This window comes from Pteropus medius, unplaced genomic scaffold, assembly GCF_902729225.1.
Source record: "Pteropus medius unplaced genomic scaffold, Ma_sr-lr_union100, whole genome shotgun sequence".
Lineage (NCBI taxonomy): Eukaryota > Metazoa > Chordata > Mammalia > Chiroptera > Pteropodidae > Pteropus > Pteropus medius.
Genome location: NW_024340696.1, coordinates 24492910 through 24507395, shown reverse-complemented (window position 1 = coordinate 24507395; position 14486 = coordinate 24492910). Strand labels below are relative to the sequence as shown.

Sequence of the window (14486 nt, the reverse complement as noted above, 5' to 3'; positions counted from 1 at the left end):
ATAGTTCAGCGTAAACCACTTAAATCCACTAATAGAGATAAAGGGAAGCTGAAACCGGTAAGATCTTATCAATATTTATTGACAATAGGTAACTGGAATTTCAAAATTGACATATAGATAAGTATACATAGACAAATAATAGACAATAGATGTGTACAAATTAATGAATTATATATAATAAATATACATAGTTAATTATATAATATACTAAATACATATAGAAAATTAAATAAATTCATAGACTATATGTATATGTCTTTAATAAGGTATAGTACATCAATATATGTTATAGGGTGATCTCACCTTTTAAAAATTCATATTATTTTTCTGACTCTTGGGTCAGTAGATCGTAGTTTTCCTATCATTTCTCTTGGACCTGAAATTGGTAGTTTTAGTGCCACTTGAAGAACTTTTAAAAGCCTGAAATTGAACAGTGGATTAATTGGCAGTACAAGTATAATGGCGTATATGTGGGGGGTGGGGGATATGTATTAATTAACTTATTATATAAATGTGTATTAGAGGCATAGGCTATTAAAGCTTGAAGAGGTTTCAGAGACCATCTAGTCCAGTTGCCTTAGTCCAGCCACCTCTGTTCCCAAGAAGAAGCAGACTCAAAGAGCAGAAGTGATTTTCCCTGGCTTATGTGGCTTTCTTGGGGGTAGTGTTATACACACCGAGTCTCTCAACCTTAGAAAGGGTAGGCACACTGCTGTCTACTGTCAAGGTTTGGGGAAACTGAAAAGTGATTTCAAACAGTGTTCCTCATTGTTCGTATCCCTTTGGTGTAGAACTTTGCCTCTGGTATTCTCTACAGAGGCTAGGCCTTTGATGTACATAGATGAATATGACATTACCCCTACCTCATGAAGAACATAGGGTAGTTAGAAGAACAAATAGGACAATGGGAGTGAAAGCATGTTCTAAAGTGCAGTAGAAATGGTAGTTATTGTTAGCTTATGTAATACTAATGCACAAGCTGACATTGACATTAGCTTATGAGTGATAGAGGACATTGAATATCATTCTCCTTCCTGTAGAAATTATGAGATTAATTCTGATTTGATTCTTTAAAGCAGACTGAGTAAGTAGAGTTATTAAAATAATAATGCCTCTCATCCCATTAGGCTTATACTTTTATTGAGTCATACATTTGGAGAGTGGTTCAATTTTTAAGGTTTATTTCTTTTTTTGCAGAAAATCAATATCTAAGTCAACTATTTATTTTATATTTATGAGCTATTTCAGAATTATGTGAAGAGATCTTTAATTGACTTAATCATTATATTCAGTTTGTAAGTTTGCGTGTGTAAGTTTTTTATCATCTTAAAGGATGTGGAATTCTTTCACATTTGTGTAATAACAGCCTTTCGAAATGCTTAACCTATACCAATTATTCTACCATCTAAAACCTTTACTTAAGTATGATGAAAAAATGAACGGAAAAGTATGTTAATTATGGCATTACTTGGAAAGAAATATATACTTCTAAATTAAATTTAAAGGATTTAAAGGTACTTTCAGTCCCCATTTGGAATTATTTTCCTGAAACAGAATAATTCACATACTCTAAATCTACATAGTTTTTGTCAGGGACCAATTTGTATAATTAATGATAGAAAGCATTTTTAAGTACCACAGATGGAGGACAGATAATATAACCAGAAAGCAGTGCCACTTTGTGTAAAATATATATTCTTTGAAATATACTTGCTACAGATTTTGATATTAAATAGTTAAGTGTATATTCATGACCCCTCCTACATATAAGTAAAATGGAAATTTACTACTTTGCAATTTGTGAGCTGCAGCCAACGAGGCTTTCTATGGGAAAGAAAGTAGAGATTTAAATTAGACACTAAAAGAAGGAATAAATTTTATATGTCGGTGTATATAAATGATTATAGTAAAGTATTTATTATGCAGGCATATAATAATGTGGAATGTATGTATGTATGATATAATGATTTCGCAACAATATAAAAATATAGCCTTCCAAATATCTGAAGCCTTCAAACAGTAAATATGAGGATGTTAGTCTTGTTTTGAAAGTATTCAAAAAATCTGTTTTCCAGTTTTTTTTTCTCATGTTTAGATTCAGTGTCACTAGTGGAAATATATGGAAGACTGTACTAAATAACTTTGTAATTGTTGTGGTTTATGAACATTGGCGATTATCTTTCAGACTAGTTAATTCTGTCATTCCTCTCTCTCCCACCATCATGTATGTATATATAGATATATAAATATTACAGACATATAGAGATAAACATATATATGCAAATATACATATCGGAGAATAGTTGTGCATTATGTTAAGTATTTTATATGTTTTATTTCACTTAATGATAAAGTCAAATGTTAATACGAAGTCAAATGAGGTATTATTATTATCATTTAACAGATAAGAAAATGGATACATTTAGTATGTGACAAAGCTGAGATTAGGAACTGGGTCTGTCTAATTCATAAACACTAGAGAAATCTACTTACCAATAATTAGTTCACAGAAATAATTTTGGTATAACATCTATAGGGGTGATAAGATATAGCTGCCATTTTTTATGATTGTTCTTTTATTCATTTGTTTTTACAGAACATTTCAAGATGAATTATACCGAGTCCAGCCCATTGGCAGAATCAACTTCAATGGGTTTTAAACCTGAGTTAGAAAGTATTATACCTGTGCCTTCCAATGAGACCACTTGTGAAAACTGGAGAGAGATACATCATCTAGTTTTTCATGTAGCAAATATTTTTTTTGCAATTGGGTTAGTTATTCCCACTACTCTTCACCTCCATATGATACTTCTTAGGGGGATGTTAACCATAGGTAAGATACCTGAGATTTTATGTAACTTTTTAATATCTGGATTCAGATGGGCTTTGTAATGGGAGTTTCAGAGAATTCCTCGTCATGTCTATAGCATACCAAATATATGTCTCTCTTATCAAATTAGCAGTATATCAAGTAACTTAGAATATAGGCCTTCTCATGCTACACCATTCCCTTACTTACTTTAGAAAAACCTTTGTATGTTTTCATATGTTGTTTAGATTTCCCAGATATCAGAAAATCCATCTGTTCACACAGATGTCAAAGTGTGAACTTTGGAGCCGGATTGTGTGATTTGAGTCCTGGTTCCAACACTTGCTAACTGTGTAACTGGAACAAGTGATTTAACCTTTCTATACCTCAGTTTCCCTATGTGTCAAATAAGGGTAAAAATAATACCACCTCCTGGGATTGTTGTGAGAATTGAGTGCGTGTATGTGTGTGTGTGTATGCATGTACACATTTGACTTATAATAGTGCTTGGCATATACTAGTATTACATAATAGTACAGATGGGTGGTCATATGTGATACAGGTGTGTGCCCAGTGCCAGGGAGAAATGGAGAGAGTGATAGGCTTAGCAGGAAGGCGGAGCAAGCTCCCATTGAGGAAAAGGCACTGGAGCTGCCTTTTGGAAGATAAGGAGAATTTCTTTGAGTGTGAGTGTGTGTGATATCCAGGTAAAAGTCACAGAAGAGAGGGAAATTCACCATATTGAGAGAAGATGAAGAGTAGCTCATTGTTCCTGAAATATGAAATATGACATGGAATGGCCGAAGAAGAGGCTGGAAGGATAGCTGGAATGTAGCTTGTGGGACTTCTGTGTCTGTGTTATCTCTGAGTAAGATAGGGATTACAGCAGGAGGAGCAGTGTTGAATTAAAAAAAAATTATAAAAAACAAAAGCTGATTATGAATTTGAAGACAGTTTTTTGGAGATGGAATGAACCAAGGAGATCATTTAGTCCAATACTTTATAAATGAAGAAACTGGGGCCTGGAGAAGTTAAATAACTCATCCAAAACTAAGGCGAGGAGAAAGTGGCCTAACCAGTACTATAATTCTGGTTCTCCAGCTTCGCAGTCAACCTTTCCATTATGTTACCTCATCTCCTTTAAGTAATAACATTTTAAATTTCTTCAAAATTTGCTATGAAATATTATTTAAAGAACATTTAAAGTTTTACATTTTATGCCGTTATTTAGATGCCCCAAATTATTCTGATGAAATAAAAAACTGCAAATGAATGACTTTTTGACATGGTAGGTTAGCTTTATGTGTGTGTATGTGTGTATATGTGTGTGCAATATATTTGTATCATATTGATAATTTTATTTTAAATTAAAAATATATCAACTCTCACTATAGAATTGATCAAAAGAAATTTGATATTTTATCTAAAGAGAATCGATAAGAAAAACCATTCCTATAGATGAATGGATAATCAAGTGAAAATTCAGATAGCTAGAAAATTTTTGTAAAATATTCAAGCTCACCAATAATCACAGAAATGCAAAATATAATATAATACAAAATTCCTCACTATCGATTAAATTTTCAAATTTTATAATATTTACAACTTGATATGGGCCTTCCCAAGTAAGATCATAAATTTGTTAGAAACCTTTTGGAAAACAATTTCTCAATGTTATCAAAAGCTATGATGTTCACTCCCTTGACTGACTGTCAGGTAATGTACCCTAAGCAAACAGTCACAAAACAGATCAGTTTTTATGTATAAAAATGTTTTAGCTACTTATCAAAAATTACACCTCAAACCAATCTCATCTGTCCACCAGTAAGGAGATGGTTAAATAAATTCTGGTTTAATCAGTTACAATCATTAAAAACTATATACCTGAAGAGTTTTAATGAAATGAGAAAATAACTGCAATAAGTAAAAGAGTAGATTTTAAAATTATATATGCAGTGGTTGTGCCATCAGGTAACGATACATAAAGACTGGAAGGAAGTATTAAATATCAATAATGGTTGTCTTTAAGTAGTTGAACTGTGGATTTTTCCCTCTTTTGAAAAATATTTTCTAACTTTACAAATACTCTGCAACAAAACATGTTTTTCTCTTTTGCCAGTCAGATAAGAAATAAAATGCAGCAATGTGATGTTTGGCTTAAGTATTTCTAAAATGCGTTCGATTTATTTTATATACAGAGGATAAGTTTATGAGCTTCATGCTGAAGCTGTTCTGAACTTCTAACATGTTAACTTTGTTATTCAACAGGATGTACCCTTTATATCATCTGGGCCACTCTCTACCGATGTGCCTTGGATATCATGATCTGGAACTCTGTGTTCCTCGGTGTCAACATTTTGCATCTTTCATATCTTTTGTACAAGAAAAGACCGGTAATTACTAGAAATTAATTAATGAGGAAGAAATTTTAAAGCTAAAAAGCTTTTAAAGTACTCTGTTCGGACTTGGGAATGAACATCTAACATCTTTAGTTCCTTTAATATAATTTCTCTGAAGATGAGAATTTCTGTTTATATATGCCTGGAAGCAAAACATTTGAGTACTGTAAAAAATGTTCTACCAATGAGTTTTTAAAACTTTTTAAATCATTAGAGCAATTTAGACATGAGAGAATATGACAGTGTTCTCTATTTTAGTTTTATAGCATCATTATTTCTTTTGTCTACTGATATTCAGATGTCACTTGGGACTGTCTTTGCCTAGCTATAAAATTAATTACTTATGGGCAACTTCCATAAACATATTAGTGATTTACAAATAGTTCATGCATTTTTAATGCAAATTTCTTAAGGTAATGTCTTTTTTTCTTACGTCCAAAATATTCATTTAAGGAAATGATTCTTTGTGGTGAGTTATCACCAAAACACTAGAATTTAACTTTTTCTTTTCAACTCTGATTTATCTTGCTGTGTTTCCTTGATCATACCAAGAACAAAAAGATATAAATAGAATAGGAAAACAGCCTGGCCCCTAGAAATCACTCCATACATGTTTACTGATTGTCCAAGGAGTACACAAATATTTAGTAAAGTAAATGGTACAGTGCCTGCCCTAACTTATGTTTAAAGCCAGACATGTATGTAGGAAACTATTAGAAAACAGGCAATTCATAAGAAATTAGAATTTTCATGATACAGATGATATACGTAATAGGCATTCCACTAGATTGTAACCTCCTCAAACATTGTAAGCCAGTCTGTTTCACCTGCTGTATTAGTGTCACTAAAAATCTTAGTGACATAAGAGAGCAACAGGTTTTTTGGCTCACCTACCTCATATGTGAACTCTGGTATTTGTGCATTAGAGTCTCAGCTATGATTCTATTCCATGTGTCTTCTCCATTTCAGAATCTCTGCTGGAGCTGTTTAGACATGCATTCTCATAACAGAGAGAAAAGAACAAAAGAGAAACTGTGTCCCATTGTCTCTTAAAACTTCTACTCAGAAGGGGCATATGTCAATTCTCACATTTCATTGGCCAAAGCAAGTGACATGGCCACGCCTGATAATGTAGGGGGTAGGATGGGGTAAAGGGGTGTGTAATCCTCTTACAGGGGGTAGGAGCAGCAAATAGTTGGAAATAATATCACCTACCACACTTACTGTTGTATTCCCTGTTCCTGTGAACCATGATTGGCACATAATAGGTGCTCAACAGAAAACATTTGATGAGTGGATGCTTTCAAAGAAAAGAATTAAGAAAGCCTCATAAAGGAATTGGGAATTGAGCTAAGACTTGCAGGATGAACAGTTTATGAATATGAGTCAGTAGATATTTCAGTTCATATGTTCATTACTGTGCTACATTGGCTAGCATACATACTGGAAATGGGACATATTTGTGAATAAATTATTCTAAACACTCATTACTAGTGCTCTGGAGTGGAAGAGGTAGATGATAATAATGATGAGGATTACAGTTTTCGAATATCAGAACTTGCTAGAACCCCAAGTTTTGAACATAAGGTTCAGAAGTTGCTGATATAGTATCGCCAAGTAAGTAAATCACTTAGTATCTGTGTTTTTGTTTTTTCTTGCACTATAAACCTATTTTTTTGAAAAATATAAATACTGGTTCTTCATTAAAATGAAATAACAGGACAAGTAAGAGCAAAGGCTGCAGTGACATCTGAGCAGTTCTCATCATCTGGGTGTATAAACTTCATAGTGTGACTGACATAAGTTTTGTCGGGATAGATGATCACTTGAACCCCAAAGTTCATTGACATGCAGTTCAAATTTCCCAGACTAAAGCTGGGTGCAAAGACGGATGTGACCTGGGCCTTGTATAGTCTGACAACGAGATGATTGATTCATTTTGCTTTACTCTTCCTCCAGTAGCCAGCCTTACTTGCCAGTGGGTTCTCTATCCTACAGAATTTATTTTAGCTTATTATAAAACTGCTACACTGGAACCCTTTTACACTCTTCATTTTGCTTCAGAATAAATGAGAAGCAATGATGGCAGCTGTGGATGTTTGTTTTCCTATATCGATGGATTCAATGATAATTACATGTAGATAAAATGCTTAATGTATGTGTTTTCATAAATATGTTTCCACGTTGATGCCTGTTTTATGTGTTTATTTTCTTGCTATAATATTTCAAAGTTAGTGTCATTTCTTTCTGTGAAACAAAAGTGTTCTGAATATGAAAAAGTTTTGTGTTATTTATAGAAAATGCTAACATTGGGAAGGTGAGTGATGTGACAACATTCAAAACCTCCACTGTTGCTTTATAGCACGTGGGGAGAGATATGATCAATAATACAAATCTTCCCCATATGTTCTCAGTTCAGTTTAACTGCGAAAGCGCCCCTTTAACATCTAAACTTATATCATCACTTACTCTCTGTGTAAGATTCCATTGACTAAAATACAGACAGGCGATGGTACATATTACAAATTTATTTATTCTCAAAACCATACTGAGACCACAGAAGTCAATGTTTTGGTGTGGCTGCATTCGTACAGCATCTGGTCATTGCTGAATTTCAGGTAAAGATTGAAAAGGAACTCAATGGTGTCTACCGGCGATTGTTTGAACCACTCCGTGTGCCTCCAGATTTGTTCAGAAGGTTAACTGGACAGTTTTGCATGATCCAAACCTTAAAAAAGGGCCAGACTTATGCTGCAGAGGATAAAACCTCAGTTGACGACCGTCTGAGTATTCTCCTGAAGGGAAAGTAAGTGCTCTATGGAAAATGAAATTCCCAGTTTGCCTTGAATCTTCTCATGGCCTCTGGGTAAAAAAATGAATGGAAGGGCGTATTGCCAAGTAATGGAGGAAGCAGACAGAATTTGTTGGTGGTGAACTTTCATTTTATGACTGCATTTGGGAATGCTACAGAGCAAATGTTAAAGTTACATAGAATATACTGCTCTGAATCTTATTAATGTCAGGATTTTCTGTTGTGAACATTTTAAACCTTTTTTTTGACCTTTTATTGAAAGCTAATTAGCCAAAATTGAAGAAGGTTTAAATTAGGCATTAAAATTCAAGGTGCTTGTGCATGTTTCAGAGGTGATTTGTTTATTTTTTAAAGATCACAAATATAACTTCTAGGGACATCAATTTCTGGGGAGAGAGCTAGTGTATATTGTTCTGGCATAGTTATTAATACTACCCCTTCTCTCTTGAAAGTGTCTGAGTCTGAGTCATAAATCATACGGTCACTCTAGGCATAGAGGCAGAGACCTTTTGGAAGGCACATGTCTGGATCAATACTGACCCTTTCTTTTTTTCTTATGGTTGGTGAAATTTATTTTGAAATAAATACTTGTCTTCCAGAAGTGCTTTTAACTATGTGCATCATCTATGGACTCTTTAAAACTTTAGTACAAAATATAAACCCAGAACATCATTGAGATTTCTGAGGATTGTCATATTTGTGAAATATTATGCATTTATTAACATTAATTTCTGTTATCAGAATGAAGGTCTCCTATCGAGGACATTTTCTGCATAACATTTACCCCTGTGCCTTTATAGATTCTCCTGAATTTAGATCAACTCAGATGCACAAAGGTGAAAAATTCCAGGTATGTTTTGGCATATTTTTTAACTGAGGTATAATTGACATATATAGTCTATTAATTTTGGAACATCATAATGAATTAAGAATTGTATATATTACATATTGCAAAATGATTACCCCAATAGATCTAGTTAACATCCATCACCATACATAGTTATAACTCATTTTTCTTATGAGAACTTTTTAAAATCTGGCATGATCGAAACTTATTCATGTCTTATTAAAATCCAAAGGATATTAATAGAAAAGTGGCCATGATTTATTTTAAAAAAAGAGGTTACCATGTAGTGTATATAGTATGATCCCGTTTTGTAAAACTTAAAATAGTGCATGTATGTACACAAAAAGAGGTCTAGAAAGATACATCCTAATTTGGCCTTAGTGTTAACATGATTATTTCTGGTTTGTGAGTTTGATTGCTTTTTTGTTTTCTTCCTTTTTGCTTATTTGAATTTTTGCAATTTTTCCATAGAAAACATCTAATGCTTTTATTATGAGAAAAAAGGAAAATGTCAGTAATAGATAACCAGTGTTCCTAAAACATGTAATTGGTTTCTTTTATTGGAGAAAAACAGAAAACTAGCTTTGCCCTAGAGAACTTATTTTGTTACTTCATATGAAAAATCAAATCACTATACTCTTTTATAGTTAATGGATATATTTAAGGGCAAAGAATGAAGTTTTTCATAGTTATAACAATTTGAGCATGGACTACTGAGCATGATTCTTTTTGTATCTTAAAAAATAATTGCTCCACAATAGCTCTCCTATTTTCTTCCCCTCATTATTGGTAGGAAAGTAAACTTAAATCTCAGCCTCTAGATAAATAGCAGTAAGGAAATAGTGTTTCTTGATAACAAATCTTATTTTTGAGTCTCATTTTGAGAAGCTATACAATTTGGGATGCCACATGGAGATAAAAGGGGAAAGTTACAGGCATCCAGTTTAGCTTATTTGCAAGTTTTCAACCCTGCCCTGCTCCCACCCTACCTGGGTAACTGGCCTGAATAACCGCACAACTTGGTATAGTTATGTATGCTTACTATAAGGTCTCAGATAAGTTCACTAACTGTGTGCAGTGCTTTTCCCAAGCTGGCTGAGCTTAAGGTACAGAAGGAGAAAGTGAATGCTGTATTCGGGCTTCTCTCATTTACACTCTCACGTTGTGTTTGCGGGAGTCAGCTGTGCACTGAGATTTATGTCCATATTGTATCTTTGATCACCACCATCTACAAACTAGTACAGGGCCCCTTCTTTCCTCTCTCTTTATTTCCTCTGACCTCCTTACAATTTCTTTTCCCAAAGCCTGACTTTTATCGTGTCACATCCATTTCTCTGTGTATAGTAGCAAGTGTTTTTTTTATGCACTAGCCAGTCTCACATGATCCTAAAGAGGCTAGGATTTGGAGAGAGGGTAGAAACTGAACCTCTTTTGTTTCCAGAAGCAAGTGGCTTCTGAGAAGCCAGAGATATAACATGTACTATCTTTTCCACTGAGCTTCAAATTATATTACATTTACAATTAGGTTAACAAAAAAGGAATTCCTACCACTAGTTACAGTTCTCTTTCTTCTTGGGGACTGGGGATTGGGGTTTGGTAATTGAGAAATGTTCTTGAGAATTGCTATAACGTTTCCAAAAACATGACCAAAGTTGAAGTACCATACATAGCTGGGTGAAGGATATTTATTCAGCTTTTCCAAACACCAGTCAGCCTTCCTCTGCATAGAGCCTGGTGTGGCACTTCCTAATTGGTCAGTGGGTAGCAATTTCTCTAGCATCATCAAACCTGTATCCTGTACAATTGCTGCAGACTCCATCAGAGTGAGCCCTTGGGGGAGATTGTGTTTTGATTGTTTACAAAATGTTCCCATTGACAGTTACTCAAGAATAAAAATGGCTGTTGCACCAATCTGTAGGAGTATCTTGCCTCTTTCAAAAGCAAGTTACCAAATAAAAAACTGTCACATGTTTCCAGGGGGGCTTACTGTCTCATGTTTCCAGGGGGGCTTACTATGGCAGAGGACAATTAAAATTGTCAGTGGTCAGACTGCTCCAGCTACCTGCTTTTTACCTGCTAATTTGATTTTTCTTTAACTCTGAACAGTTGCAAGAATTCTAACAAGGAGCTACTTCCTTTGAGTTTTTCTTTCTCTCAGTTTATTCCTTGGTAGGGGTACTCATGAATTATACAATAGGATGAAAGAAGAAAAGAAAGGCAAGTGGACTCAACGACTGTCCCTTGAGATTGCACAGCTAAAATTGTTCAGGTACATGAGGTAATTATAATGATAGACACAGTGCTGGAGCTGAGAAAACAGATTCCAAGCTTATAGCTGCTCCCTAGCTGCTTATAGTCATTTAGTACTTATTCACCAGAGTTGCTACTTAAAACTATTGATAGAATCTTGAATATCATTATTACAAAAGGTAGAAGTCATCTTTTGTGTTTGATTTCTTCTTCTTTGTGCAGTTGTTTTAAATCCAGTGAGCTTTTGCATTTACATGTTTTTCTTTTGTATTCTATCTCCTGCTGTTGCCTTCCCATAATCAATAGCATGTCCTGTGCTCTGAAGCCAAAAAATCAAAGCTTATTGACTTTAAAGGAAGAAAAATGTCTTGGAGGCAGATGTCCAAGCTATTGTGAAATAAGTGAACACTAAGTTTTAACTGGTATTTGAATAAAACCTTGTCTTAGTATTAAGTGAATCTTTTGGTAAGGCTGCAAACCAATTTAATCCACCAGTTTGGACTGCTGTATTTCAATGCTTATGAGAGCTCAATAGGAATTAGTTGAATAGACCACTTCTAGGACAATTTTCATGTTCCTGGTATGTGAAATGTTGTACAATATATGAAGAAAATAAAGTCTCCCCTCAGGACGGTCAGACCACTCTTTCCAATTCTAGCACATTCAACAATTCCCTCAGACACCCTTGTTATTGTGTATTGTCTTCCCGATACTGAGGGTGTGGAATTGGTTTGGAATCTAAAGTGAGGGGCTGATCCAATACCTTAAGGTAATCACAGCAAACCCAGTTAAAAATGCTTAGTCTAACTCTACCTGAAAGAGATTGTTTTATGTCTCCATTGCCCTGTTTGCTTTTATTTCTTCAGTAAAGTTCTTCACAAGAACTCAAGTATGGCACTGCTGATAACTTAAGAAGCAAATTTATTTAACAGAAGCTTTAAATATTCCTATATTGATTTATAAAAATTCCTCATTAAAAATATGTTTTACTTGACTGTTGTGACAGGAAATTATTAAATAAAACTAGTTAGCAGGAATGAAACATTAGCCATCAAGTAAAATGACCTCAGTCATTATGCTAACTACCCACTTCCAACTAAATGTCTGCTCTGAGGGATTTGTTAGATACTCATACATACTGCAGGTATAGTTTATTATTTGAATACTGTTAAGTTTAAAGTTAGTAATAATTTAAACATGTTTAAAGTATTTTTCAAGTATAAGTAAGAAATGATTTGCTAAGCAGACTGTGGTATCATATTATAAGTATCACTGCCTTCATGGAAATGAGGTTATTAAAATGGTTGGAAAGGCATTAAATCCCTCATCTGTCACCGAGATATAATTTCTTCTTCTTCTGGATGATTTCCAGCTCCTTTTTTAACTCCTTGTCCCACTATACATGTTATATTTTCCAAAGTCTTGGATAACATCTTTGCAAAATGAAGGGACTTCAACTCTCCAAACCCTGTTTTCAGAGCTCGGGTGCACGACTGGGCTCTGTGAGTACTGGGTGCTCACCTTCTCTAATCACTCCTAAATAGTATTCATTTGCCTTGTGTTTACTTACCCATCTCTTACTGTTTATGGGAACTTCTAAGGAGTCACTTGACTTTACGCTTCTCCTATAAATCCTATCTTTTTCTTTTCTTTTTTTTTTTATCATGTCTTTACTTTTTATTGGCTTCCTCCACTAGAATGTAGGTTTCATGAAGTGTTTGGCTGTTCTTTGTATGAGAGACTCTTGATGGACTGTGAGCCAACTTTGTGGTCATTTGGCCAGATTACTTTCTATAGGATCATCTTGAAGAATATTGGACACATTGGGTAGGGTTTGTCCTGGTGGGAAAATACATCTGAGATGGAAGTTGAAAGTGCTCATGCCACCACTAGTTAACATGTGCTTGTGATTAAATTTTTTGGTGCTTCTCATTTGGCATCTAAAAGATGGGGAAAAATGTCATCTGTCTTATCTTAAAGGTAGCTTCGAGGATCCATTTATATGATAGATATAAAAGCATCTTAAATGTTTGAGTGTTATTATGTGCAGCTGTCATTCCCTAGTCATTCTCTGCCATTTTCCTCTATATTTGTCAAGAATACTTATTGCCACCTGAAGTGTCGTATTTATTTATTTATTATCAGCTTCCTCCACTAGAATGTAAACATCACAGGGCAAGGATCTTGTCTTTCTTTTTTACAGTTGTAACCTCAGTGCCTTGAATAGTACCTGGCATTAAGTATGTGCATAATAGTGTATGTTAAAAGAATGAATGGAATTTAGTGTTTTATGGGGTCATTGAAATGCCCATACATTTCTTAAATCCAAATGTGTTTGGTTTTGGAGATTTCTATTTTTAATATAATAAATAATTGCAAACTTTTTTCTAGGAATATTGACCCACTTTTTAAAGTAGCCAAAACTCTCTAATTTACTAAAGATTAAATTTCAGCTGTTGACATAAAGAGAGAAGCTAGGTTTTGCATAGTCTCTCTTAGTCGACATAAAATATCCCCTTTTCATCTGAAATATATTTAATTTTTTGACTAACAAAGGGAAAAGAGCTCCTTTGGAAATATTTGCTGTGAGCCCCGATATGACTTCATGTCAGTTTAACAAATCTTTATTAATCTACCTGGATAGGCATCGGGTTTGATGTTGAGATGTAAAAATGGATTTTGCCTTCAACAGTATTTGTGTTCATTTGTTAATTCCTTCATACAATAAATACACATCAAGTACCACTCTGTGTTGGAAGACAGACATTCAGACATGAGGATGCACAACCCCTCCTGTCAGAGTGCTCAGGAGAAACAGATGTGTCAGGATTCAGTGATGCGAGTGCCATGTGAAGTTCAGAGGAGAAGTAGTAACTGATAGAACTGGGGACCGGGGTGTGGGGGTAGGGAAAGAAGGGCTTCCTGACACTGAGCTGTGAGGGCATGGCTCCTCACTCTGGGAATGGGATTTATTTAAAGAACACTTGAGCTCTGTGTAGTATAATTACAATGGTTTCCCAATTCTGAACTATTTGTAGGATCTCTGTGCATCAGTCCCCAGTGGACTACATTGGAGCTAATTTTGAAAGGTGACACTCAAGAGATACCTATAACAGAAGATCCATAAGAGGAACCTCACTAGCCTTATTTATTAGTGACAGCATGGGCCATAAAACCGACTCACATGAGTTCGTTTTCTCATTTTCTAGTGTGTGTTTGTAGAGTCGGCTGGGCGGAAGGTCTGTCATCTATAACTTGCCTCACAAATCTTACCTCACTTCTTTTGCTTAAAGCTGTATTATTTAAACTCTGTTATAATCATTGGGGTATAAAGAAATATTTAGCCTTAAATTATATGTCCAATTGGAA

The 14486-nt window shown here is 34.5% G+C and overlaps 1 protein-coding gene across 1 annotated transcript in view; it reads left to right on the top strand.

The window, feature by feature from the left end:
- POPDC1 (popeye domain cAMP effector 1) overlaps nucleotides 1-14486 on the top strand; it is a 29719-nt gene that overhangs the window by 663 nt on the left and 14570 nt on the right. The window contains 4 exon segments of the mRNA XM_039869521.1: nucleotides 2597-2833; nucleotides 5078-5202; nucleotides 7827-8014; nucleotides 8762-8870. Coding sequence (XP_039725455.1) covers nucleotides 2608-2833; nucleotides 5078-5202; nucleotides 7827-8014; nucleotides 8762-8870 — 648 coding nt within the window. The 5' untranslated portion in view covers nucleotides 2597-2607.